Source organism: Apteryx mantelli, chromosome 9 (genome assembly GCF_036417845.1).
Source record: "Apteryx mantelli isolate bAptMan1 chromosome 9, bAptMan1.hap1, whole genome shotgun sequence".
Taxonomy (NCBI): domain Eukaryota; kingdom Metazoa; phylum Chordata; class Aves; order Apterygiformes; family Apterygidae; genus Apteryx; species Apteryx mantelli.
The window spans coordinates 18,627,639-18,652,685 of record NC_089986.1 but is presented as its reverse complement, the minus strand read 5'-3'; the positions used below and the strand labels follow the sequence as shown (position 1 = coordinate 18,652,685).

General features: G+C 36.1%; 1 protein-coding gene across 6 annotated transcripts in view; it reads left to right on the top strand.

The window, feature by feature from the left end:
• U2SURP (U2 snRNP associated SURP domain containing) overlaps positions 1 to 20,390 on the top strand; it is a 47,096-nt gene extending 26,706 nt beyond the window's left edge. For 5 of the 6 annotated variants that reach the window (XM_067301849.1, XM_067301848.1, XM_067301847.1 and 2 more), the window contains 10 exons: positions 161 to 248; positions 1,598 to 1,720; positions 3,192 to 3,348; positions 3,727 to 3,822; positions 4,419 to 4,485; positions 5,668 to 5,830; positions 14,955 to 15,065; positions 17,557 to 17,675; positions 18,466 to 18,642; positions 19,875 to 20,390. In XM_067301849.1, coding sequence (XP_067157950.1) covers positions 161 to 248; positions 1,598 to 1,720; positions 3,192 to 3,348; positions 3,727 to 3,822; positions 4,419 to 4,485; positions 5,668 to 5,830; positions 14,955 to 15,065; positions 17,557 to 17,675; positions 18,466 to 18,642; positions 19,875 to 20,013 — 1,240 coding nt within the window. In that variant the 3' untranslated portion in view covers positions 20,014 to 20,390. The remainder of the gene's footprint in view (positions 1 to 160; positions 249 to 1,597; positions 1,721 to 3,191; positions 3,349 to 3,726; positions 3,823 to 4,418; positions 4,486 to 5,667; positions 5,831 to 14,954; positions 15,066 to 17,556; positions 17,676 to 18,465; positions 18,643 to 19,874) is intronic. The other variant, XM_067301850.1, reaches the window with a different exon arrangement.
• Positions 20,391 to 25,047: the final 4,657 nt, after the last annotated feature.

The following is a 25,047-nucleotide window of genomic DNA, read 5'->3' as shown; positions in this document are numbered from 1 at the left end:
GTAATCATATTTGCTTTATAGTTCAGTTCATGACTACTATAGGGATCAGAGCCAAGTCCTTTTGACTCCTGTGTTCCAGGTACTTCTTATGAATTATATATGTCCGGAAAATACTTATATTACAAAGTTTAACCAAAGAAATGTATATGTTTAATTCTAGTTTTGAAACAAAATTATGTCAGATATTCTCTGATCTCAATGCTACTTACCGTACAATACAAGGCCATTTACAGTCTGAAAATTTCAAGGTATGTATTTCATTGTTCTTTACTTGACATTGAAGTCAAATGAATAGATGTTCCTGCACAAGAGATTGCATTCTATCATAGGTGGTTTAAACCTCAAGCTTTCTAATTAAAGGGTTTTTTTTATTGTTATTTTTTCTCTCACAAAGATCTGAATTTAGCCATGGTATTTTAAAGTTATTGAAGGAAAAGCAGCTTTTGTATTTAAAACTTTTTGCCTAAGGGAGAAGAGAAGTATAAATGAAATGTTAGGAACAAAATTAGTATGTAACAGATGAAATGCACCAGTAGGTGTATAGTTGTGGAGCTGGGAGGTTATCTAATACTTGAATTGCACCAAAAAGGCCTTTTTTAGCTTTTTAATTATTTTGGAGCACTTTAGGTCTCAGTTTTGAGAATAAATTTGGGCTTCTCAGTGTGGGAAGAAACTGATGGACATAGCAGCATAAAGTTATGTTTTAGTGCTTTTGGTGATAATTAGACTTTATTTGTTTGCTGTCCGGTAAGCAGCCTGTCCGTGGCTGGTTGAGAGCGATTTTCCTGATGCTTAGTGCTCTGCTTCTTGCCGTTCTCATATAGGTGCTCACCCTGCTCTTTCTGCTCTTGCTGCAGAGGCATCTTTAAAACCATTTTTTTTTTCTTAATCGGAAGGTTAAATATGAACTTTCCAGTACAATTAGCCTTTCTGTATTAGATGTTTTTTTCTTTCCCTTGTTCCTCTACCTTCTCCTCTCCCACTTGTCCTAGATCAATTGCTTAGTCAATTTTAGCTATCTGCTACTTTAAAAAAAAATCATTAAATTATATGGTAAACATGGGTGGTATATATATATTTTTAGTGTACATCCCCAGCTGCATTTAATGTGTCAAGCTTGAGCTGTAGCCCATGATTTCAAATGTAACTCATTCCCCCGCCCCCCCCCCCCCAAAAAAATAAAAATCAAAGTTTAAGTGGCGATAGGAGCATAATTTCAATTCAATAATATGAATAAGCTAGTGTTAATTTTTGATTTTTTTCTACAAAAGGAAAGATATTTTCTATTACATTTAGGAGAGATGCTTGCTTTGAACATCTGAGCAGATTGAAAGTTACCATTGGTACAGGAACTGTGAGCAGCTGAAATTGATAATGTAACATGAACTCAAAGGGAAACACAAAACCCAAGTGAGATCAGAAAAAGTAGTTCAAAAATTTTTTTTAAAGTTACTAGTCTTTCCCAACATAGCATCATTGTAATATACCCCAGTGCGGAACTTCTTTGTCTTAGCACTGTAGTTCTCTATGGTGTATTTCTCATAATTTAAAATCTTTTATTACAAATTTATTAGCATTTCTTTTCTGTTGCTTCTAGCAACGGGTAATGACCTGCTTCCGAGCGTGGGAAGACTGGGCCATCTATCCAGAACCGTTTTTGATCAAACTACAGAATATTTTCTTGGGACTTGTAAATATCATGGAAGATAAAGAAACAGAGGTAAGTGATTTGCCTGATCCTTAGCGGTGATGCTAGCAGATGGTGAGGAAAAAGTGTAAACATCCAGTGGAACTGGCAAGGGTTATTTTGACATCTCTGTTAGGGTGAATACAGCTGTGCTCTGTGACAGAGTTTGTAACTTATGTATTTTGATTAATCTGGAAGGTATTGGCATGCTTAAATGGCACCACAACCCCCAGTCTTTGCTCTTAAGGACATGTGTGAAAGATATATTTGGATGTAGATATTGTTTAATCTGTTTATGCATTTGTTGCTTGCAGATTAGGTGCTGTGGTGGAGTTATATTGTGAAAGCGTTTCAGAGCAAAGAGTAGTTCAGAATGACAGGCATTTGCTTTGTGTTGGAAGTACTCTAGTAATCTGACAGTGAATTTTGAGGTAGAATTACAGGTATTAGTTTTATTTCCTTAGAGTTCTAAACAGCTTAGCGTCTGGTAACCTGAACCATCCTCTTCACTTTCTCTTTGCCTGAATATCACATCTGGGTTTAATAGAGCCCTCTGAGCTTCCTTAATTTGAAAGGTGCGAAGGATCATTTGCACTGGTGATATTCTGCTCTGATCTCTGCTGTGTTGTGTTAGAACAGTAAGTTGCTAGCTTATACTTAGCCAGTTATACTGCAGCATTTATCTTTCTTTTTGACAGAGGTTATTTTTAACAGGGTATTTAGGGAGCTTTGTGGAGGTAGAGTGACATGTATAAATTATTATTCAATATTTTAAAACTTTATGCTTAAAATTTTCTAGAACACTGTTAGTACCAGGTGGTTATGTACCAATCTGTCTACAGTTACATATACATCCTATTTAAAGAGAATCAAGACAGAGAGAACCAGTAAATAGATGTATGTTTAGGATAAGTTCATTTGGTAACTGCAAAAACATGTCTTTCAGAATAGCAGGTGAGCTACAGTGTAATTGGAAGGTTAGTTATTTCCCTTGACAATAGAGCCAGGAAAATGTGTACATATGAAGGAGAACATGTGTACATTTAAGTATGTATTTCATTTACATGTGTTCATGGTATTTGTGTTCCTGCTGAATAGTTTTTCTGGCAATTGTTCAGTTTATAGACTGTCAGGGAGTCTTTCATATGTAGTAAGTGTACATCAGATTTATTTGAGTGTAATTAGCTCATTTCAAGCTAGATCGCAGCTTAATATGTTCTCTTCTTTTTGGATGTAGGTCTTGCAAAATCTCCAATACCTTGTGGACAAATTCCTAGTTTTTACTTAAAGTTTTGTATAGGAGTATATTGTCTTTTTTTTCCCCTCTCTGAAATAAGCAGTTGTACTGGGAAGCAAAAATCATGATGAAGTTGGGGGGGAGGGGCTGTATTTCAGGTATTTTTAAAATCTATTCCTTTAAAAAGAAATAAATCAATAGTCAGAAAAATAAAGGAAAACAATTTAGAACTGTTCCTGAAAGAATTTGGTAACTATTTGCTTATAGGAAGTACCAGATGATCTTGATGGTGCTCCCATTGAGGAAGAGCTTGACGGTGCTCCGCTAGAAGATGTGGATGGAATTCCTATTGATGCTGCTCCTATTGATGATCTTGATGGAGTCCCAATTAAATCACTGGATGATGATCTTGATGGAGTGCCTTGTAAGAAATGTTTCAACTTCGCTTGCAATTTAAATTTTCAATTTTTGATTATAGTTTTGTACAAGTACTTTGATACAGCCAAGAATCAACATGGCATATAGCTTAGTAAAATGTTGAATTGATTATTTTCAATTTATCCTAAGAAGAATAAATTTATTTAATTGTTTTTAGATTGTAATCGCTTCAGAGACATAATAGATGCCTTCTGATGTTATGGGCAAATGCATATCAGGTTCCAAATCCTAATTTTTTTCCTCTGCAAGTAGTGAAATGGCATAATATACTTCAATATTTAAATCTGACTGTTAGATTAGGATTTTTAAGTTTAAATGTTGAAGAGCTTTGGAAATGATTTTTCTGTGTCTTCTCCTCCAACAGTGGATACAGCTGAAGACTCGAAAAAGAATGAGCCAATATTTAAAGTTGCCCCTTCAAAGTGGGAAGCAGTGGATGAATCAGAATTGGAAGCTCAGGGTTAGTTTGCAAAGTATTTATTAAACTGAAACATTTTCCTAAATAAATTGGAAGTTTAATGTTTTGTTTAGTGGTCATTTATCTCTTTCATGATTGTTTTCAACTGATCTGTCTAAAAATGGTAGTATGATTTCTTTAGTAATACAGAAAGATATTTTTCAGTTATGATTTCTTTTTTGCTTATAAATTCTGTGAAATAGTCTATTCTGTTTTTATTTTCCTACCTCAGTAACTTAGCAATTTTTAAAAATAATTTTCAATTTATTACAAATAAATATTGGAGAAATCTGTCTATGTGGTTGATGATCCTTTTCTCTGGAAGATAAAGTTTTACAAAGTGAGAAACACTTGACTGCTTTTGAAAAATTTTCTTAAGAATGGTATGCAATGTAAGTAAATAGCTCAGACATATAGTTAAATATTCTGATGAAGTACAATTTTGAATATTTATTTCTATGAAATAAGTAGTCTTTGCATTAAGTACTAGATGCTCTAAAATTTTATAGTATAGTAATTTTTTTTAATATCTAAAACTATTGATTATCAGATGAAGCGATAGCTTTTTTGTTGTTAAATTTTCTTTTTTTCTCCTCTAGCTGTTACAACTTCTAAATGGGAGCTTTTTGACCAACATGAAGAATCTGAGGAAGAGGAAAATCAAAAGTAAAGATTTAGATTTCTTGTTTCTAATTTACAAGTCTGGCATCTTTCTTTAAAGACATGTTTTTAATTGAAATTTATGGTACAACTTACGTCTTTAAAATGTTTTTTGTTAGTCATTTCCATTGGCATTGTATTTTGCTAGCACATTATTTAACAAGTTGTTTTTTGCCTACTATCGTAAAAATTGAGAGCACTTAAAAATAGGTTTACTTTGTCATTCTGATGAAAACGTGTTAATCTTCTGCCTCTGAGACTGAGTTCCTTTGGAACTCCCTGTAAACTGTATTTATTATAAGAACAAACAAAGTTGAAAATTTGAAAGTAGGAAAATAAGAAAATGGAGATAATCAAGATTCGTTTTCAGACACCATAATTCTAATGTGATAACTTATACTCTTCTGTAGAGTTGCCAATTGTAGTGTCTAAATTAATGCTAATTTGGCAACTCATTTAATGTCAACTAGTGAGAACTAAGGTAGTATTTTACGCTTTGGGAATCTTGAATGTCAAACCTGTATGAATGCATGTAAAAATTTGCCTTTCTCTTTAGACACAAAGTACAGCGAGTAGTGTTCTGACACATATGTTTCTTTGGATGTTAATAACCCCATGCCATCTGTTGTTCCTGAACAGTCTTTTATTTTGTTCTTTAAACAGTTGAGAGCATCTATTAGTAATGCTTTAAACATCTTACTGCCGTATATGTCGTGCTGCAGCACTCTAGTGGCCAATCCGGGAATATCATTTTAAGTATCTGACATCACTCAGTTTGCCTCACAAAAGTAAAATGTATTAATTTTGTTCTTTTATAGAACTAATTATATCTTAAAAAGAACAATTACACCACTCCTGGGGATTTTGTTGAGGTAGTGGACTTGTTTTGTAACTATGAGTTACTTATGAATTTGACTGTAAATTTCAAGAATTTTTTGTGCTCTGTTTATATGAAAAGTGTAAATTATCTGAATTATAAAACTAATATTTTAAACGAAAATATTAAGGTATCTATCTCACAAATGGTCGGTTTTGTAGCTGCAGAACTTCACATATGATAATCTTATTTAATAGATTTCATATTTAGAAACTAATCATAGAAACTTAGTAGTAGAGATAGTAAATTTTGTAAGAGTTTGCAGTCTTAAATACATATGTAGCAATTAATTCTGTTTGTTTTCCCTAAAGTCAAGAAGAAGAAAGTGAAGATGAGGAAGACACTCAGAGTTCTAAGTCAGAAGAGCAACACATGTATTCCAATCCTATTAAAGAAGAAATGCCTGAATCCAAGTCATCAGTCAAATATTCAGAAATGAGTGAAGAAAAGCGTGCCAAACTCCGAGAGATAGAGGTCAGCATGAGGTGTTTTGTTCCACTCTTCTGTCCACTTGCAAACTCCCCTGCCCATTTTCCTACATACAATAGGGAGTTATTTTTAAGTTTAGTCCTATTATAGAGGACCTTTTCAGTCTGATGTATTTTTATAAAGGTGTGTTTGTTTACAGCCTTGCCTTGCCTTGTTTTGATTTAAAAAATAATGCAGGAAAAAAAGAAAAATTTAGTCAAGGAATATTGCAGTCTGAGAATTATGCTCTTTTTTCAGTGTCCTTTTTTTCTGTACCATTGGCAGCCTTAGCTTCTTTGGATTCTTCTACACTTTCCTGTTTTTTGGCAAATGGGGATGACTTTTGAATATGGCCTTAGTCCTACACCTTTCATTTTCTCTCTGTCTTTTGCCATGAAGTCCTTGTGTCTGTATTTATTACACTGAAAAGTTGTTCTTTAAACTATCTTAAGACAGCAAACAAGGATGCAGCTAAGCCAGGTGATTGTGAAAAAGGTGCATTTTAATTGAAGACTTAAATTCGGTTTATAGTGCTCACTTGTTCTTTTGTCCTTTCTCCAAGCATAGGTGTTAGCATAGCCGTTAGGGCTGGTGAGCAAAGATTCTTATGCCTTCAGTACTGGCTTCCAAGCATGTGGTTGTTGAGCGAGAAGGTGACTAGAACTTGAATTTGTTATGAACTCTGTCCAGCAGTGAAGCCTTTTTCTTGTGCAGTGCTGTGCAAAAACATGTTTAAAACTGCATGCTAATTTCCAGCTTATTTTCAGTATTAAAACCCACGATATACTGAATACTGACATTTTTGTACCTTCTGTTCAATGCACTGAAATGATATTAACAGGCTGCTAAGCTATTTGTTGCAGTTATAGCATCTCCAAGTAATAGATTATAATTTGGGTAATGTTTTGAACGTGGAAATGTAACTAGTCATGCTACAACATACTAGTAAGTTAGACTGACAAACTCCTGTAATATTTTGTAAAGATTTACAGGCATAATATTTTAAAGCATCACAACCTTTGTTTCTTCCAATATGCTTCTGGTTAATAGTTCCGATTATCAAAATTAATGGGCTTTAATCAAGCAAGTATATACCTCTTGCATATCAGTTTGAAAGTTCACATGGTATATAGCTGTTTGAAGTGAGCAAACTCTGAATTCTTTGGAAAAAGCTAAATAGGGCTTGATTCTGACTTGGCTCATGGTGGCAGTAGTTTTGTTTAAAAAAAAACACACAACAACATAATGTTAGACTAATGAAAATACAGGTGTAACTAGTTTTCATTTTGCTGTAATAATGACTTTTATTTATGCAAATGTCTCTGTTCAGTTTGTGTTTCTGTTTTATAAAAGTTATCCTAACATCCGTTCAAGCAAATTAGGAAGTGGTTTACTTTAATTATTGTCAAATTTACACTGCAGCAATTTTAAAAGCTCTTTTGTCAATGTATCCCCTGTCTGTAATAGTCTTAGCTGGTAAATGTTTCCGAGTTTTTCAAATTCATGTTGCCATCTTTATTCTTTGTGGTAAGTAAATTACCATCTCAGTTTCAGACTTGGAACCACCAGAAAACAAATGTGAATTCTTCATTTTCAGAATATTTCAGACACTCTGTAGGAGTACTTAGATTTTAAAATTTCTATTGCCTTTTTTCATTGACAGGAAAAAACTGAGTTTTGTTCTTGAGCAGACTTATGATAAAACTTACTCTCTGTACTACTTTCAATCATTCACACTCAAAGTTTCTTCTTACTATGTACGCAGTCCTTGCCAAAGAACATACCCAGTAGTAAATTCGAGGGGAGGATCTGAGAAAAATCTAGTGACTAATTTTAACAGTTGCACTATCTAATAGGCACTGTTAAAAATGTTATCTAAAATCTTTTGTAAAAAAAATGGCTAAGTCTTATTCTCTAGCAGTTTACACTGTGACTACTGGGACAGCTGAAACACATTTTTTCATGCATTTTCAGGAGACTTATGCAATGTAGACAATTCTCTTTCTCTTGACAAAGTTAATAAATTTGTCAGTTGGAAGGGGGAAGCACAGTAGTAAACAAACTTTTGCCCTGTCAACACAGGCTGCATGTAGCAGAGACTGGTACCATCGGAGTGAACTGGTATTAACCCTTTGTTTGCTTCTCCCCCTCCCTTCCCCTGTTAACCTTGCTGACGTATGAATTCTTTCCAGAATTTAGCAAGAGTAGAGACTTCTTCTAACACTGAAGAACAGTGATTTCTTTACTGTTTTTGTTTAACTGTGGAAAGATTGGCGTCTGCTTTTCATTATAACTCATATTTCAAAATGGTCTTTAAAGTGCTGTGTATGTGTACCTCTCTCTCTCTGTCTGTCTCCTTCAAATATTGTCATTTTGAGGCTGTAGTTGACGGCAAGTAGTGAGCTTACTACATGTGAAAAAGGAAATGTAAAAGAAAAAAGTATTCCTTTTTTGTGAAGAGGACTCTGTGCTGTCTCTTTTGACCCTGTGCTGTGAAGTGTTAGAAAAAAGGGAATTTTACATTGCCTAAAAATGTTCATTAAGCCTGTTTCCTCACAGGGTACCAAAACTCACAGACCATGTCCCAAAATAAAGGACAACAGAGGTCGTCTTTCTTAGACATTTCTCTAAGGTTCTTGACTTCTGTATCCAACTTATAGAAAGACTTCAAGCTCAAAAGTCCATGCCCATCTCCTGTAAAGTGTCAGAGGCACCATCTCCTAAAAATCTGCTTCAAGAATTAAGTTTAGAGTTTATTCTTTCATACTTCTGACATGCATCAAACCGTTTTGGTACACTTAACTAATGCAAATCTCCTTAGCTTTAGAAGTTGGGATTACCTGAAGACCAGTTTTCATCCCTTCAGAACACCAGCAGCTGTTTTGTTAGCTTTTTTTTTTTTTTTTTCCCCCTGATTCCAACTTGATGTTGCACATGGTAACTTTTCTGTGGTAACTGTTGTGGTCTTAAAGGCTTTCTTATTATGGAGTTACTCCTTTTGGAAGGTGTGGTAATGTCTTTTCAAACAAAATGACAAGGTGCTGAAGTCGTTAAAGATTACAGATCAGTTGGGTGCTCCATAAGGATTTTTAATTCTGTCTTGAGAAAGTCCCAGTGCAGGCTTCGTCTGCAACAGGAGGCAGATACCTCATCAATCTGGACATAACAGCGCTTTCAAAAGCCCCAATGCCAGAGGAGATGGCTGTCTTGTTTAGTAAGCTGCCATTCCTGATCATTGCTTTAGTCACCTATGACCTCAAAGCTTGCTTAATTTGAGGTTAAATCAAAGACTTCAAAGATTGCTTAATCAGAGGTAGAAGACAAATGGTCTTCAGTTTTCCTCTACATACCACTCAGCTCCAGAAGGTAGGACTGGCTTCTGTTATATAGTTTCTGCTCTGTCTGTACCCCCTCTGCCCTGTGCATAAACACAGACTTGTTTCACAAAAAAGCATCGTGGTGTTTGAGGTACAATTTATTTTTCCACCAAAGAGTTTTTTCCTGCATGTCACAAAGGAAAGGAAGTTACTCCCTTTACTTCGGTATGAGTTGCTGTAACCAGACCAGATTAAAGGTCCTCTAGTTTAGTATTCTGTCTCGAACAGAGAATGCCTAGAGCACAATGTAAGAACGTAATCCCCAGGAGAAGATCGTGATCTGAGGCCTGTTCTGGATTTAAGGACCCTCTATACCTTTATCAAGAAACTGAAGTTCCGTGCAGTTTCCATTGTTTCTTTTGCTGAATTATGGTGCCTGGTGTGCAGAATGCTCATTTTCAGGTATTTTTTCATCGAAGTCAGAGGAACTATCTGAGGCTTGTAATTTCAAGTCATCGTTATAACAGTGTAACCCTTTGATTTCTTTACAGTCTACTGAGGCTTGCTTATCTAGCTGATTTGAGGCCACTGCAAAATGGCAAAAAGATAGCACATTAAACATCTTACGGGGGCTTAATAATAACAGATGAGACAATTTGTCTTTTGTTGGACTGGTGATTTTGTTATTTATTGCAGTAGTTCTCCCTAAGAAAATGGCTATCTTAATTCAGCAGAGATTTTGGTCCATTTTAAATCTTTGAATCTACTTCTGTTTTACAAAGATTAAAGTGTGGAATTGTTTAACTGCAAGACACATGACATCCTTTGTGTGTGATTCAGCATGCCAGAGTTGTTCTCTTAAGGCTGAAGAGGTATTTGAAATCTGTACATCAGTATAACTGTCATCTGTTAATAATACTGTAGCTGCAGAAATTCCATTGCCCTTAGACTCATCAGAAAACTCGAGTTTTCAAAGCAATTTTTTGTTCTCCTCTGCTGCTGGAGAAGTCTAGGATTTGTTGCAGCTATTGCTGGACTGAGTCTATTTGAAGGAAAAGTAAAACACTATGGTCTGCTCAGAAGTTTATCCTGTATATGATCATTCTAGATATGAGTGCAACGATACATCAAGTGAGCTAGAAATTTGTCGTCGAAAACGTGGTGAATAACTTCCTAGGTAATCCTAGTGTATAATGTGCACCTACTTTACTTCAAATAAGTTGTGATTGAACCTGGCCATATAAGTTATGAGGCTATATAACTGTGGAATAACGTCTTGTTAAAAAAGCCTTTTTTCACTCCTAAGAGCATTGTTTATTCATGCAGACAGTATCAGCAGAAGATCATAGAAAACCATGAGCAGTCTTTGAAAACAGATTCATTTTAAGCAAGTGAGGCTACCCACAGAACACCTGTTTGTGTCAAAATGCAAAATGCTACAAGCAGGGCTTCAATTTCCATCAGTCTGTGGTTTCTCTGAATGGTGGTAGCAAGAAGATGTTATTCTTTTCTGTAATTTGCTAGCTTTTACTGGTTGTTCTGTAATCAAGGCCTCAACTTCTAGGAAAGCTGGATCTTTTAAATATCTGTTTTACTGAGTTTGAGCAGAGAGCGGGGGAGAATTTCAAGATGAATATTGATAGGTATGAGGCATGTTATTTTTGTTCCCAGATGAAGCTGTTTCTCTAGAACTTATATGGGATACCTCCTCGTGTTTAATGAGAAATGTGATCCCTGTGTTGAAGCATTTGGTAGAGATTGCTCACAAGAACTCCTATGTTATTTGACATTTCCGCATTGCAGTCTCTGTTAAGAGTGATACTGCTAATGAAAACCTCTAAACTCTATGGTGTGGGAGACTGCAGTGCCTAAAACACAAGCAAGAAATTAGTATTTCAAAGTTTTGGCACAGGGTTTTGAAAATTTTTCCTCTTCCATATTACCATGAATATTAATCTAGAGATGATCTAGACAAAGTCAGCAAATCTCTATCTATGCCTAGGGACAAATGGGCTTAGTAGTTTTTGTCCGTTGGACAGTAATAGTTAAATAAAAGAATAACCAAGTCAGTGAGTATAAATTAGTTCTCTCTGAATGCAAGTTTACTAAGTGGAATACTTGCAGCATTCATAGATCAGATGCTCAAGCAGACTTAAGCCTAATTTTTAAGAATCTCTCTCTCCTAGAGGAGAACCTGCAACTGCATGATAGAAGTATAAGCATCATACACCCTACAAGGAGGTCCATCAGAAGAGCATTGGTTACAGCCAGTGTGCTAAGAATAGTGAATTGGTGAAGGGAGATGATCAAACATTAGAAGTTCATGTGTTAATTCTGAGCTGTAGGATTCTTCTGAGAATTCTTTTCTGGACTTTGGTACCCAAGTCATTCTTTTTCTTGTAGAACACAGGTGCTGGTGTTCAAGAGCATTTGCCCAAGATGGCGCAATATTCTCAAGAAGAGAAAATTGCTACACATCAGGCTGTGGGGTGAGCTGATCTGATCTAGCTGCTCACCTCTGCTGAAAAGGGAACATCCTGGTCCTAGCTGTGAGCTCTGGCATTTGCTGATCCTGTCTGAGCCAATACTACTCACTAATTCACCAAAAAAAACGTGGAAGGTAGGGGGGTGGGGAATGGGCTTCTGCTGGATCAGTGAATTCATCTGGCTCAAGGAAGGCTCAGACAAGCACTGCAACTGGTGCAAAAGGGAAGGGTGGAGAAGGAATCCTTTGCCTGGAGCAGGGGAATGGAGAAGAAAGATGGAAGAGAAAGATCTTTCTGTAGTGAGCTGTTGATACCATCTCAGGATTTTGTAGCACTTAGTTTCCTCTTCCAAGGGAGGCAGTAGACCTGATAGACTTCTTGTAGAAAGATGCTGTGGATAGAGGAGTCTACATGGGTTCAAAAGGAGATACGGCAAATATGTGGAAGAGACATCCATTGATGGTTGCTCTGTAGAAGACCACAATTGGCTCAGGAAGCACTGTGATCTTAACATAGTTGGGATCTGGAAAAGTGCTGGGGTAGTGGTTGTTGTATAAGTTTCTTTTTTTCTCTCTTCCCTAAGCATCTGCTAATGGCCACCCCCAAAATTTGTTGGAAAAGTGACACAATGACATGCAAGTCATTCCTCTTGGTGTTTTGTATTTCATGCCAGCAGTGGATTGTGTGACATGCATGTTGAACAGGCTGCTGAAGTTCAGCATTTTTTGTATCTGAATTAGTTTAATGATCTCCTGAACTATAGCAGAGGCCTCAAGGTCGTAGTTATCCCTGCTGTCTCTGTCTTCTTTCTGCCTGTAGGTGCCGCCAACTGTGCTTATATCAGATGGGTAATATACCCACCAGAGTTTCTTGCTGGGAATGATGGTAATTTCTTTGCGTGCTTGTTTGTTTATGTGGAAGTCAGGCCACATAGTACTCCTCCGTGATGACCATGGTCTTTCTTCACACGGTCCGTGTAGTCAGCACCTTGGTGACAAAATACTGGCCCATGCAGACCCTTGGTCTGAGCCAGCGTGGCCATTCTAAGGTTATGTTCTTTCTGATGCCGGAGGTACTAAGCTACTGTGAGGTGGGAGCCTTTTTCACTCATGTTATAAATGTTACTTTGCAGAAGAGATTAGTAGTCTGCCTTAGAGAACAGGGAAAAGAGAGGGATGGGTTCTGGTCTAAATAGTCTGTAAACTTTGTTTAATTTAAATCAAGTAAAGCCTGTTACTGAATTCCTAGTTTTGCTTCCATTTAGGTTACTTTGAGCTGTACAGTTATGCTTCCTCATTTTCAATATATGGTTAAACAGTGGTGGTCTTGTAGCTTTGTTGGCCTAAACATGTAAAGAAGTCAAGTCTTGTAGGGACTTTTTTTTTTAATTAATCTTTGAGATTTATTTGGGAAAAGAGAGTAAAAATCCTGTGGGCACGTTCATTCCATGTTACTCCAAGAGGATCAGCTAAGCTTCTTCTGTCCTCGTGTTTGGTACTGAACATGCTAAGAAGCTAATGGTCTTGAAGTTTGCTTGATGGTAGAGCATACAGCTGATCTTCTTGATTTCTTACCAAAACAAGAGAAACAGGTTGACACTGAATATACTGTTTTAAGAGGCCTTCTAGCTTTTGAAACTTCTGCATTTGTAAAATGACCGAGGACTTCTCACCTTTATGGAACATTGAATGGTATTTGGCAAACAAGGCAGTGATGCAAGTTTTCCATAAATAGGGGTTTCCTGTGACTGGCTAAGCTGTGAACAAAAATGAAGAGTGTTCAGCTGTAGGTAAAGCGTGCTCTGTAGGTGAGGGAAGGAAGCAGAACGTTTGTCAGAACCTTACAGTGGCACCTGCAAACAGCATGGGAATACCAGTTTTTCAAAAGAGGGGTTTCTCCATCCTGTTCCTGATGAAATTGAAAACTGTTGCAAGGTTGGTGCAAGCCCTGTAGTTGAAGGGGATCCTGCTTAAAGTAGTGTTTTTCTTGCATGTTTTTTTTATGTTCAAGATATTTGTTCTGTGATTGGTTTATTTCTTTAATACCCTTACTTTCTGCTCAGTAATGAAGTATAAGGACTGATTAGAATATATGGTAACTTCATGTCCAGTCTGGCCTGCTGCTTTTGAGAGGGAAGAAAAAACCTTCAGTATTAAACATCGTGCCTACCTTATGTTAGGAAATTGAGGATTTGGAGAATAAGAATCCTGTTATATAATCAAAGTGGACGCAGTTGGAAGGTTTTTTTTTTCCTTCATGTGTTTTCAATGTGGAGGAGTTAAATATTTCTAAAAAGAAAAGTATTTTGCATTTTGACTCTAAGCTTAAAATGAAACCTCAAGCACTGGAAAACCTACCATTGCATGTAACGATGCAGGTCAGTGTTGAAAGAGGAAATGCAGCAGGGTCAGAGCACAAACATTTGGAAAAAGCTTGACAAATACAATCTGGCTTATTGCCAATCCCCCCCGCCCCCCAACCTCAAGAACGTCCCCCTCCCAAAATCTTTGAATGGTTGTAAGAGGCCGTGTCAGTTGTGAAATCACAGCAAGAGTAAAGGATTAGCAAATGATAAGAAACGTGAATGAAGTTTTATGTTGTGAATCAACTTGGAAAAGGGTTTAGTACATCTAGGAGAACAAAAATTCCATGTGGAAAAATTGTGACATTTGGTTAACTTTGTGACTCAGATGGGGATGTTATCACAATAAATTTAGTGTTACATTTAGCAGCACTAGTGAACTGAATTTTGTTCTGAAGCTTGATAGCACATGAAAGAGTATTGTTATAAAAATCCTTTTTCAAATCAGCCACTCTGACTGTGCAAACCACCCTGAAGAGAAGACTCATTGGTTTTATGTCTTAACTATGTCAGTCATTCAATTTTAATCTTTTAATATTTAGGGTTAAATGGAAAAAAGCTGGTTTCTAAAGGAAAATTTCTAGTAGACAAGAGAATTGGAAACAGAATATATTAGGACACCTGCAACAAATGATCTCATTTTGAAAGAAAAATGCAGATAATGATCTAAGAAATGTTAGGGTGCAGTGTTCTAATGATGGGAACAGAATTTAGTAGATTAACGGAAAAAAATCCCTTTATTTTTAGTTCTTGTTATGTCTGTAAATAACTGCAGGTGCCTGCAGACCAATATGCGGTTTTGTTGCTTTGATCCAGTTAAATAAAGTTAGTATCTTTTCGTGTACAAACTTGTATGGAAAGAATGAAGTACACACATTATAAATTACAGAAATTTCATTTTCAGCCACCTGCCTAACTGGATAATAATAAGCCCAATAACCTAATGGTCAGTGTTATTTTCACAGCTTAAGGTGATGAAGTTTCAGGATGAGTTAGAGTCTGGGAAAAGACCCAAGAAACCAGGCCAGAGTTTTCAGGAACAGGTTGAACACTATAGAGACAAGCTGCTCCAGAGGGTAAGAAACATTCTTTATGTTTGGCTCTGATTCTGTGATAGGCTTTTATTGAGTTTGTCAAATGTAAGGTGGCATTAAGTGTAACAACAAATGGTTCTAGTTAAAATTCCATTGTAATGTCAAACTGCATGACTAAATCCAGGTGCTTTCTGCAGAGTAGCTATAATCTCTTTTTTTTATCAAAGTAAACATAACATTTCAGACCTCATGGATGAGTATCGTTAGAATGCCAGAGGATATTGGAAACCTTAAGGGGTCACTTGGGGACCTAGTATACAAAGCAAATCGTTAGGTGCGGGCAAGGCAGGGAGAGCTGTCAGTTGAAGATGTTCAGCAGACTTTCAGGTTTACTTCTAGTAAGGAAGAGAAGGAATAGTATTAAGTAGCATATGCACTTCTGATTCTCCAGTGTCTCTGATTTCCTGGCTAATTCCAGCTCATACTGTCACCCAAAGGTGAATAATCCTGTGCCATTGCCATTTTCAGTAGTCCTCTCTGGACTCTGAAGTCAGAGGGGCTTTAAACAGTAGTGTCAGGTATGTGATGTGATTTTTGAATCTTTGAAACATAACCAAAAATGTAGGTTATGTTTGGACAGTGTGTTAAGTGAGAGAGGATAAGGGCCAGTTGCTTCTTTGATCTGGCTTCACAACCTGACAGATCAATGATAAAATTACAGAAATATTGCTTCTGGCATGTTATCAGAACTAGAACTATCTGTGCAGTTTCTTTGAAGCCACAAACAAATACAGCAGGTTTCACTAGGGGGTTTTCTGTCACTTCTTCTTTGGATTATTTGGTGCTCAATATATGGCTAATTCACTGCAATAACTTTTGCACAATACCTTGCAGAAAGAGACCTGTAAAAATTAAGAAAGTTGATCCATGGAGCAGATTTACACATTTGGAGCTTGATGGTAGCAGTTAAGGCTTTAATTCATATGAGTATCTTTTCTTTTAAATGTAATTGTATCCTAAAAGTTCCCAGAGAAGTGATTTGTGTAGTAAGCACAGAAAGTTTGGCAAGTCAGTCAGTTAAAAAGAACACACATTGTAATCCTGATAGCTTTGTTAGATGGCTTGTGTTGAATTAATTCAACCAGTTTTCAAATATTATATACTTTTAGTAATTATCTGGCTTTTCTGTTTTCATTTTCAATGATGAAATTAATGTTTAGTTACAAATATCCCATGATAATTATAACTGGCATTCCTTACAACACTAATAATTCCCCTGTTAGTGAATAACTGGTTGTGTTTTGCATTACCTCCAAAATAAAGATAATTTTGTATAAGAATAATAATGTGATACTGATTCTGATCACACTTTCCACTAACTTAGTGGTCATCATTTCCTGTCTATTTTACTACAGAATAAGCTTTCCAAGAGTAAATTTCCTAGTAGTGTTATATATTGTTTAAGAGACTAGGAACTTACAGTTGTTTAAAATATGTTTGTTCCTGTTTGTCGAGATTAAAAAAATTAGTCAGTTATGCTACCAAATGTACGAAGTATATCTTAAAAGTCCATTGATTTTAGTGGAATGCAATGGTAGCTTATAATGGAAGGTATGATGATAAGGGACTTTTGTAAGTTTTAATTGTAAGCCTTCCATATTAAGAAAATTTGCAACTTGTAATATAATGTAGATGTAATATAGCTGTCCTGATATTTCCTGCACTTGTATTAATGTCTTTTTTTTCCTAAAAACTCTTCTTCTGTTTATCTAAATCACCAGTATTATGTCTTCCCTTCCTTATGGGATATGCAATAGACATCTCTTTATTTATTTGTTTTGCCATGGGGGAATTTTTTTTAGTGCCAGTATTTGAAGAAGTGCATATTTCAGTGTCTGTGTTCAAACTTGCGGATAGTCTAGGTTTATTTTTGTGTAATAATTTTTCTAACTCTTTGACAGACAAATAAGTGCACTTAGGTGCATATTTTCTTTTAAAGTGGTTCTGTTGGTGAACAGAAATGGAACATGTTTGGATTTTTGGACAGAGTAGAAGTTGCTGCAGAACCTGATTTGTGTTTTTGTTTTGTTCTTAAGCATCTGGTAGTTATAAGATTGTCTCAATTTTCAATCTGGAATCATGAAGATGAATGCATATGTTTAAGTAGAAAGAAGTTCCTGATATTCTCAAATGTTTAGTTTAAAAATCTGTTATAGCTGTACTATTTCCCTGAAATTTGTAAAACTGGGGAGTGTTCATTTCCAATTAGATCCTCAGATATGCTTTGTTCTTCAGAGAGTGTCATTTTTTGTCTTTTGTCAGAGTTTGTGTTACGTTAAATATTTCTCTTGTTTAGCAAGCAGCAGTAAGGGTTTGGAGAGGGTGTACAGTGTGACCATTACTTCCTTCCCAGATTAAGTGCTATGTTCTGTTAGTACTCGGTGCTTTTTCACTGTTTGCAAATAGCGTGGATATCTTTGCTTAATGATCAGTCACACCTCCTCTGAAACGATTAATGCTTCTCATAATTCAGGAAAAAGAAAAAGAGTTGGAAAGAGAACGGGAAAGGGACAAAAAGGACAAGGAAAAATCTGAAACCAGGTCCAAAGATAAGAAGGAAAAGGAGGAGTGTACACCAACAAGAAAAGAGAGGTATGGCTTTCCTTGTAGTAAAGTGGATGGGAGGAAAAACCTCACAGTTAATATCTTTGTATACAATGGCAGGCTTGAAACCAGGTTGTGTTACATGTCTTATTTGAAAAAAAAATTGCTTTGGATATTAAAACATATTTCAAAGTTTTAAATGAATTTGCATTTTTATCCTGTCTCAACTGACTTATCCTTCTGAATAGAATCCTCTTTTGTTTCATTTAAGCCCTTGAAAAAACATGATAAAATAATGACCAACTGAAACCAATGTATATTTAATTATGGTTTTTAACAGTAAATTAACTGCAATGTATTGGTCAGAAAACTGCACTGAAATCATGCTACTTTAACAAAATAATTTGTGCTGGTTTAAATATTATTCATCTTATAAAAATTTTTCAAGACAACTGGTTTAGATAGTGTAATCAATCGTACACTGTGATCCTTTAATACTTGTGTAGCTGGAATCTTCCGTGGTTTCATTAAGCATGGCTATGGTAAAATACCTTGCTTTGTCAAGAAATTATGATGGAATGTTTTTACGCTGTTATAAGCAAAGATCAGTCACAGGCCTTAATTCTTTAAACTAGAGAAAGTCTGCTTCTCATGTTGAAACTGATTTTTCAGTAATTAAAAAGCCCACTAACTTTTTAGTTACTTAAAAGGGTCTTACATTACACTGGCAAGAGAAAACTGTATCTACAGAAAGGAATCAATTTTTTCAATATACATTTTTATTTCTTTGTGTGTCTGTGTATATATGTACATAACTGTATTTGCTTTCTTTACGAAGGAAAAGACGACACAGTGCTTCCCCTAGTCCATCTCGCAGCAGTGGCAGTAGACGAGCAAAATCCCCATCACCAAAATCAGAACGCTCAGAGCGCTCTGAACGGTCCCACAAAGAGAGTTCACGTTCCCGGTCGTCGCATAAAGATTCTCCCAGAGATGTCAGTAAAAAAGCCAAAAGGTAAGTTGGCATCTTCTCTTATCAGATTGCACATAAGTCAGGTGTGTAAGTCTTTTTGATCTTAGCAGAGCGTGTTGGTTACCCAAGTATTTTCTCTTAAGGAACTATACTGCATGTTCCTCATTAACATCTTTAGACACTTGGTGTTTAGATGTATACAGCCTTCTGTCTTGAGAACTAAAAAATGTTGTTTTCTATGTTCTTGTTTACCTAATTACTGATAACTTTGAGAAATGCAGCTTAAACCAAATCAACCTGCTGCTTTATTAGTTTTTTATTTTCATGAAGCTTCTGTGGCCCATGGAAGTTTTAGAATTATAGTGAGCATGCTGTGTTTGGGCTTACACAAAGCTCCTCTCCCATGGCTTTTCTTCATGGAAAAAAATCTAGAGTAGATACTGCCCAATCTCCAGACTGATGCAAGTATAGGTCTCTAGCTAATGTTAAGCCCGAGGTGAGATGATTATTCTATTGGTGCCTTTGAAGCTTTAAATACTTTGATTGATGTTTCTGCCTTAGCCAAACTCAAAAGTTCAGCTTCCGCTTCTTTTAGATGTCTAGAATATCTTATTGCACAGACATGCTGAGGAAATTCCTGTAATGCAGTTGTGAAAATTGTAGCACAGACTTCCAGCACAAGAATCTGATTACTGTAAGTTAGCAATTCAATGAGAACTAGAAAGGTGTTTGATATTGCTAATTTTTTTTTGTCAGCATTAACATGGTGGTCATATTCAATTTAAATATGAGAGATTAATGCATTAGGTGTGTGTTAGATTACAAAGTTTATTCACTACCCATTTTTTTTTCTCTGGGGTTAGATCACAAGCTAAACATGTTTGGTGAGAGTCAAAAGCTTTTCAGCACAACACAGTTAAACATAATTTCTCATTTCTCTTTTCTTCTATATTCTATATCAGCTGCTATTAACACAAGAGCCAAGGTGGCAGAGGCATATGTGGAAGCTTATAAATTGCTTAAATTGGTTTAAGAATGGCATGAGTCAGTGTTATTTTTCTTGTAGGTTCTGAGCACTGAAGTTAAGCCAAAATGTATTAAAAAGCTTATGCAAAAGTTGCCTTTTTATCAAAAACAAGATGCTAGTCTGTCATTTCCCATTACTAGTGACAAAAATATTTTTACCTAGATTAGCTCAAAAAAATGAATGTCAAATACTTGTAGAAAAAGTTGGTGTTATCAATTAGTATCTGATATAAAACTTTATTTTCCAGGTCACCGTCTGGCTCCAGGACACCCAAAAGATCGAGAAGATCACGATCCAGATCCCCTAAAAAGTCAGGGAAAAAATCCAGGTCTCAGTCCCGTTCTCCTCACAGATCTCACAAGAAGTCAAAGAAAAGCAAACACTGACAATGTTAATATTTTTTATGATGCTGTCACTTACTGGAAATGCGGTTTTGTTTTTGTGCCTGAACAGTCTGTTTAAAAACAAAAAAGCATTCCTGAATTTTTTTTTTTTGTGAATGCACGTGTATACTCATGAGTATCTGCATCTGTAGACCTGTCATTGTTTTATATTGTACAAAATATCTTCATTGTGGCTATTTCCCAAATGAAACATTTTTGTGTTTAGAAGTTTCATCAAAAATGTGTGTAACTGATCTGCTGGCAGTAGTGATATTTTGTTTTAGAATGTTGTGACATAGCAGAAATAACTCAAATGTTCCCCCTTTTGTAGCTTTGACAATTTGAATTAGATTTCAAATAAAATCTGAACAGAAAATTAAGATGTTGTTTTCTTGCCCCACTGGTGATACAGATCTATAAAGGAATTCATAGTTTGTTTGGAAGTACTGTGTATTTCAGACATACTATGGTGTTCAGATCTTTCAGTATAGCACTAGTTCTGTTCCTGTTTTCACTAGCTTGACTATCCAGATAAAAAGCACCTTTTGAATCCAGTGGATGGGTTTTTTTTCCTCTCATGGTATTTTACTGTAGGAACAGTTGAAGAGTTTGGTACCTACCATGATAAGCTTTAAAAGTAAATCTTGGCTTAATGGTATTTCTTCATTTTAATTGCAGGGAATATTTCTGAAACCAGAGTAATTATTTTGTTCATTTTTAAAATGCACCTCTGCAGAGGTACATCATATGTATATGTATATCATATATATATGATGTATTAATAATGAGCCATATTTATGGCATGCACTGGGAACAATATAAGGAAAGCAAGCCTGAGACTCAGTGACTTCTTCCTCAAGTATAGGTACAATAGTTGCAACCTACAGTACATTCTTGTTTTCTAAAACTGATTTTTACTCCAAAAGGACAGCTTTTACATTATTTTATTGAATTTATTCTTCTGTTGTGGAAATTCTTCAAAATAGAAGAAATTAAATTTTTATTACATATTTTATTTATTAATACTTTGAAATCAAGAGGCTGTTTAACTTTTTTTCAATGTTAGGCTTTCTCTTCTCCAAACCTGTTCTATGTGTTAGACATTGAAGTGGCTTTAAATCGCTTCACCTTGGTCTCTCTCATGCAATTTTTTTTTTCTGGGGTGGAGGGGGGAGAAATGGGGAGGGTTCAATGTTTATACTTGGAGGTGTGGGCAGATTGTAATAAAAAAATAAAATTAAAAGGGATCTGGCCTCCTGTGAACTGTTTCTAAGAGCAAAAGCTGTACCTATTACAGGCACGGTGCTGGATGATGGCCTGCTATTATACTTGTGTAACTACAGGTTTCATGTTGTTAGAATTTTGTAAATGTGACAGGGAAAATCTTATCTTATGTATGTATATAGCCTAAAAGGCAACACTTTACGAAGCAGGATCTAATATGTCTTTTGAGAAGCCTGCATATTTAATTCAAAAAAAAAAAAGTTTTCTCCAATTTTTCCCAATGGGAGACTTTGTTACAATGCTATAAAAATTGTTGTAAATGTGAGAACCAAGTGAAGAATTACTGAAAACTTTGCTAAGTAAGAACTGAGAAGATGTTCTGGAATACTGAAAGCATGGAGAATACATGTTTACTGTGAAGAATTCCTTGGAGTGAGTTTTGAATACATGCATTAATAATGAGAAAAGAATACACAATATATCTGTTTATATTATGAAGAATCTGTTTTAGAAATATCCAGAGTTTATTTTTTGTATTTTTCTTTTTCTCTGTAGTGTAAGTTCATTTTAGATCCCGTTGGCTTTTTTAAAACTATTATTTTTATCTTGGGACTGTTATTAAAGGAGTTAATGGAATAAGAAATTATGATGTTCTAGGTGAAATGAGGATAGTTTTTCACAGGAGCATCGTATGTTCAGAATCAACCGTGTATTTCATTTGATAGTTCAAAATCCTCAGGGTGGAAAATCACTTAGCATATAGGTTAGCCATACTTTTCAATAATTAATTCTGATTTCAACTTTTATGAAATTCTCATCAGTGGTTATGAAAGATTCAAGCAAAGGAGCTATAGGAGCACACTCGTTAGACTTTATTTTTTAACAGCTTTATTCTATAATAGCATTTATCAGTATCTTTATTCCTTAAATACCATTTGTGTGACCATTCTCTTATCTCGTTCTTTACTTTGTATCCCTAGCTTTAGAAAAGCTGTTTTGTTACTAATAGACTTTCAAGAGCTATTAAGAATCTGTATACTTAGCCAAATGCCTGTATTTTTCTTCTGAAAATAACATCTTTTGATCCCGTTTCCTCTTTTTATTTTGTTCTCTTCTTTTATAAATAGTTTTGTTTATAGCTTGGCTTTTCTGCAAAGAAAAGAAGGGGCGGGGGGATGAGTATCTGGAAAAAAATCTTTTATAAAAGAGTTCAAATTACTATTGAAGAATGAAAATTAGGCTGCCTGTGAAATTTATTTTTCGTTGGTAGTTGGGTCATGTTGCAGTGCCTAGGTGTAGTCTGAGCGTGCCATTGCTGCGTGACTCGTTTCTGCAGCGTTTTGGGGTGAAATGATGAAAAAGTGTCTACCCTATGTAGAGTAGGAATAACTTACGTATCATTGATTTGGCATTTGGAAAGTAGCATTGAGGTGAATCCTCCTGAAACAAAGCTCTGAGCTGAAGAGGTTTGGTCCAGTGTTTCCAAACAATTCTTTTGTGACTCTGTAGGGAGAGAGCTCATTATCCTTGAATATTCCCCATTCAATGGGGCGTCAGACCCTGCGCTTTGGAAGGGGGATGGGAGATGAACGGCTAAGGGGTTTCTCTGTCCTGTCCTGCTCCTGCCCTGCCTTATGGATGATTGCAAAGGTAAATATTCATGCTTTAATTATTAGGTTTATGCAAACCAGAGGAACAGAACGTTGCTTGCTGCAGTAGAGTTCTAGCCTGGCTGAGCAGCGCCCGAAGCCCGCGATGGCAGCTGGTGAGGCTGATCTCAGTGTGGCGTGTGCGGGGCTTGGGAACTGCAGCTTGAATGTGCGTTTTATGCTCCCAGTTACCTACTGGAGCCTGTCATGCTGCTGTGTTTGGGTGAAGCCTGCCCGCTTGCCCGTGTGCTCAGCGTTACGGGACCTTCTGGTGTTCAAGCAAAGGCCACCCAGGTGCAGAGCTGCCCCTTCAGCCCTGTTGTTTCTGCACCAGTCCCGGCCCGGGTGCGTGTTTTGTAAGAGTTAGCCAGATTGCGCTTTCAGCCTGTCGGCAGTATCTGGATGGAAAAAAGCTGCTTGGTTGCATAGAGCCTCCTTCCGACAATCACAGTGTTGTGTTGATGAGTATTAGCAAAGTGTTTATAGTTTTAACTTGTCTTTTTAAACTCTGCGGCTTCCTTTGACTTCTCTGCGCACCAGCTGTGCACACCGTTTGTCGTACTGTTTGAAGAAGAGCTGGTTTCTGCAAGTCAAGTTCAGGCTATTACTTAAGGCAGTAGTAGTCACTGCATTAAAAAAAAAAAAAAAAAAAAAAGATTTTTGAAGTGCAAGACTAAAGCACTTACCATCAAGGGTAACAAATTATACTTTCCAGAACATATGTTCAGAATTGTATCCACTTAAAGGCTTAGCTAGTCCCTTCGTCCCAGTGACAATGTATGAATGTACTGCTTCCTTTTGCAATCATAAATCACCTGCTGCATTAATTTAACAGTTCTACCTAGATGCAAGTGAAACCCTTTAAAGGTGCTGGATTATTATATTCATTGTGCTGTTTTTTTTCTTCATGTGTAACTACTCCCATGCTTTTTCAATTATGTACTTTATTATTCTGCTAGCTCATCTTGAAGTGACCTAATTTATTTTTTTTTTATAGAGAATTCTCATAGGGTTATGCTGATACTGTCCTGGATGAGACTTCTTTAAAAAGCCGATAATTTGAAGTAGTCAACCTCCAGGTAGAACTTGACCCCAATAGCTTTCTCCCCTCCCCCCACCGTCTTAGTTTTTGAGGAAATATATTGGGGTGTGTTTCCTCTAATGTTTTCCCATCGCTGCTGCTGCTTTTTTTTTTTTTCCATCTAAATTTCTTGGAAGAAAACCAAGATTTTTATTGCCTTAAAATGCACTGGCAGTTGCCTCAAGACCTCAAGACTGGATAGTTTTCAGACTTGTACTGATTTTATTTAATAAACTTCTCAGGCAGGTTTTAAAGCTAAAATTGTCTAAAAATTGTATCAAAACTCTTATCTGACTTGAGACAACTAAGTTACAGAGCACTAAAATGGAAAATCCAGTTTTATATTTAGGGATTTGGGGGGATTTAAGGAATGCTCTTTGCCTGTTAAAAGAAGATACTGCTTTCCTGGAACTGTACCTATAAGAGGAAAGTATCTTGAATACGTTCCTGTAACATTAATTGAAACCTGTAGCATCTTGTATATGCAAAAAGCAAGATCAGCCAAAAAGGGCAGATCTATTCTGAGTGTCTTTGATTATTTTAGGCAGCTTTTTTGTGTTTTTGTCCTCCTCATGTGCGTACAGTCTTTTGGAGGAGTTAATGCTTTTAACAAATAAGAAATAGAAGCAGTGTGTGTAGTGTTTCTGCAGATGTCTTAAGGTCTGAATTTTGTGTCTTATTCCAGACTGCTGGCTTGCTGAACTGTCCTATAGGCACCTGAGGAATCCGGGGTGGGAGGTTGTTTCTTTCAACTAGTGTGATTCTATACCAAATACTTGCATAAAAACATAGATATTTGACACCATTAAGGCAAAAGTAGTTTTTGAAGTGTATTTTAATGGCTGTCCTTTTTGTAAAAATTTGGTCTAGTTTCTCTATATTTTCTTTGTTTAAAAAATCTAGAATTTTGGGCGGTTATGAAGGTCCAGCAAGAGAAGTGAATTCTCTATAGCTGAAGACAGCTGCAGTGGAGTCTCCTATGTGAGAAATTTGTAGGGTTTTTTTTTTTTTTTAAACCTGATGTTCAGTATCCTGAGGTTTACCAAATTATGAACTTGATTTTAGGAGCCAAACCCTGGAAAT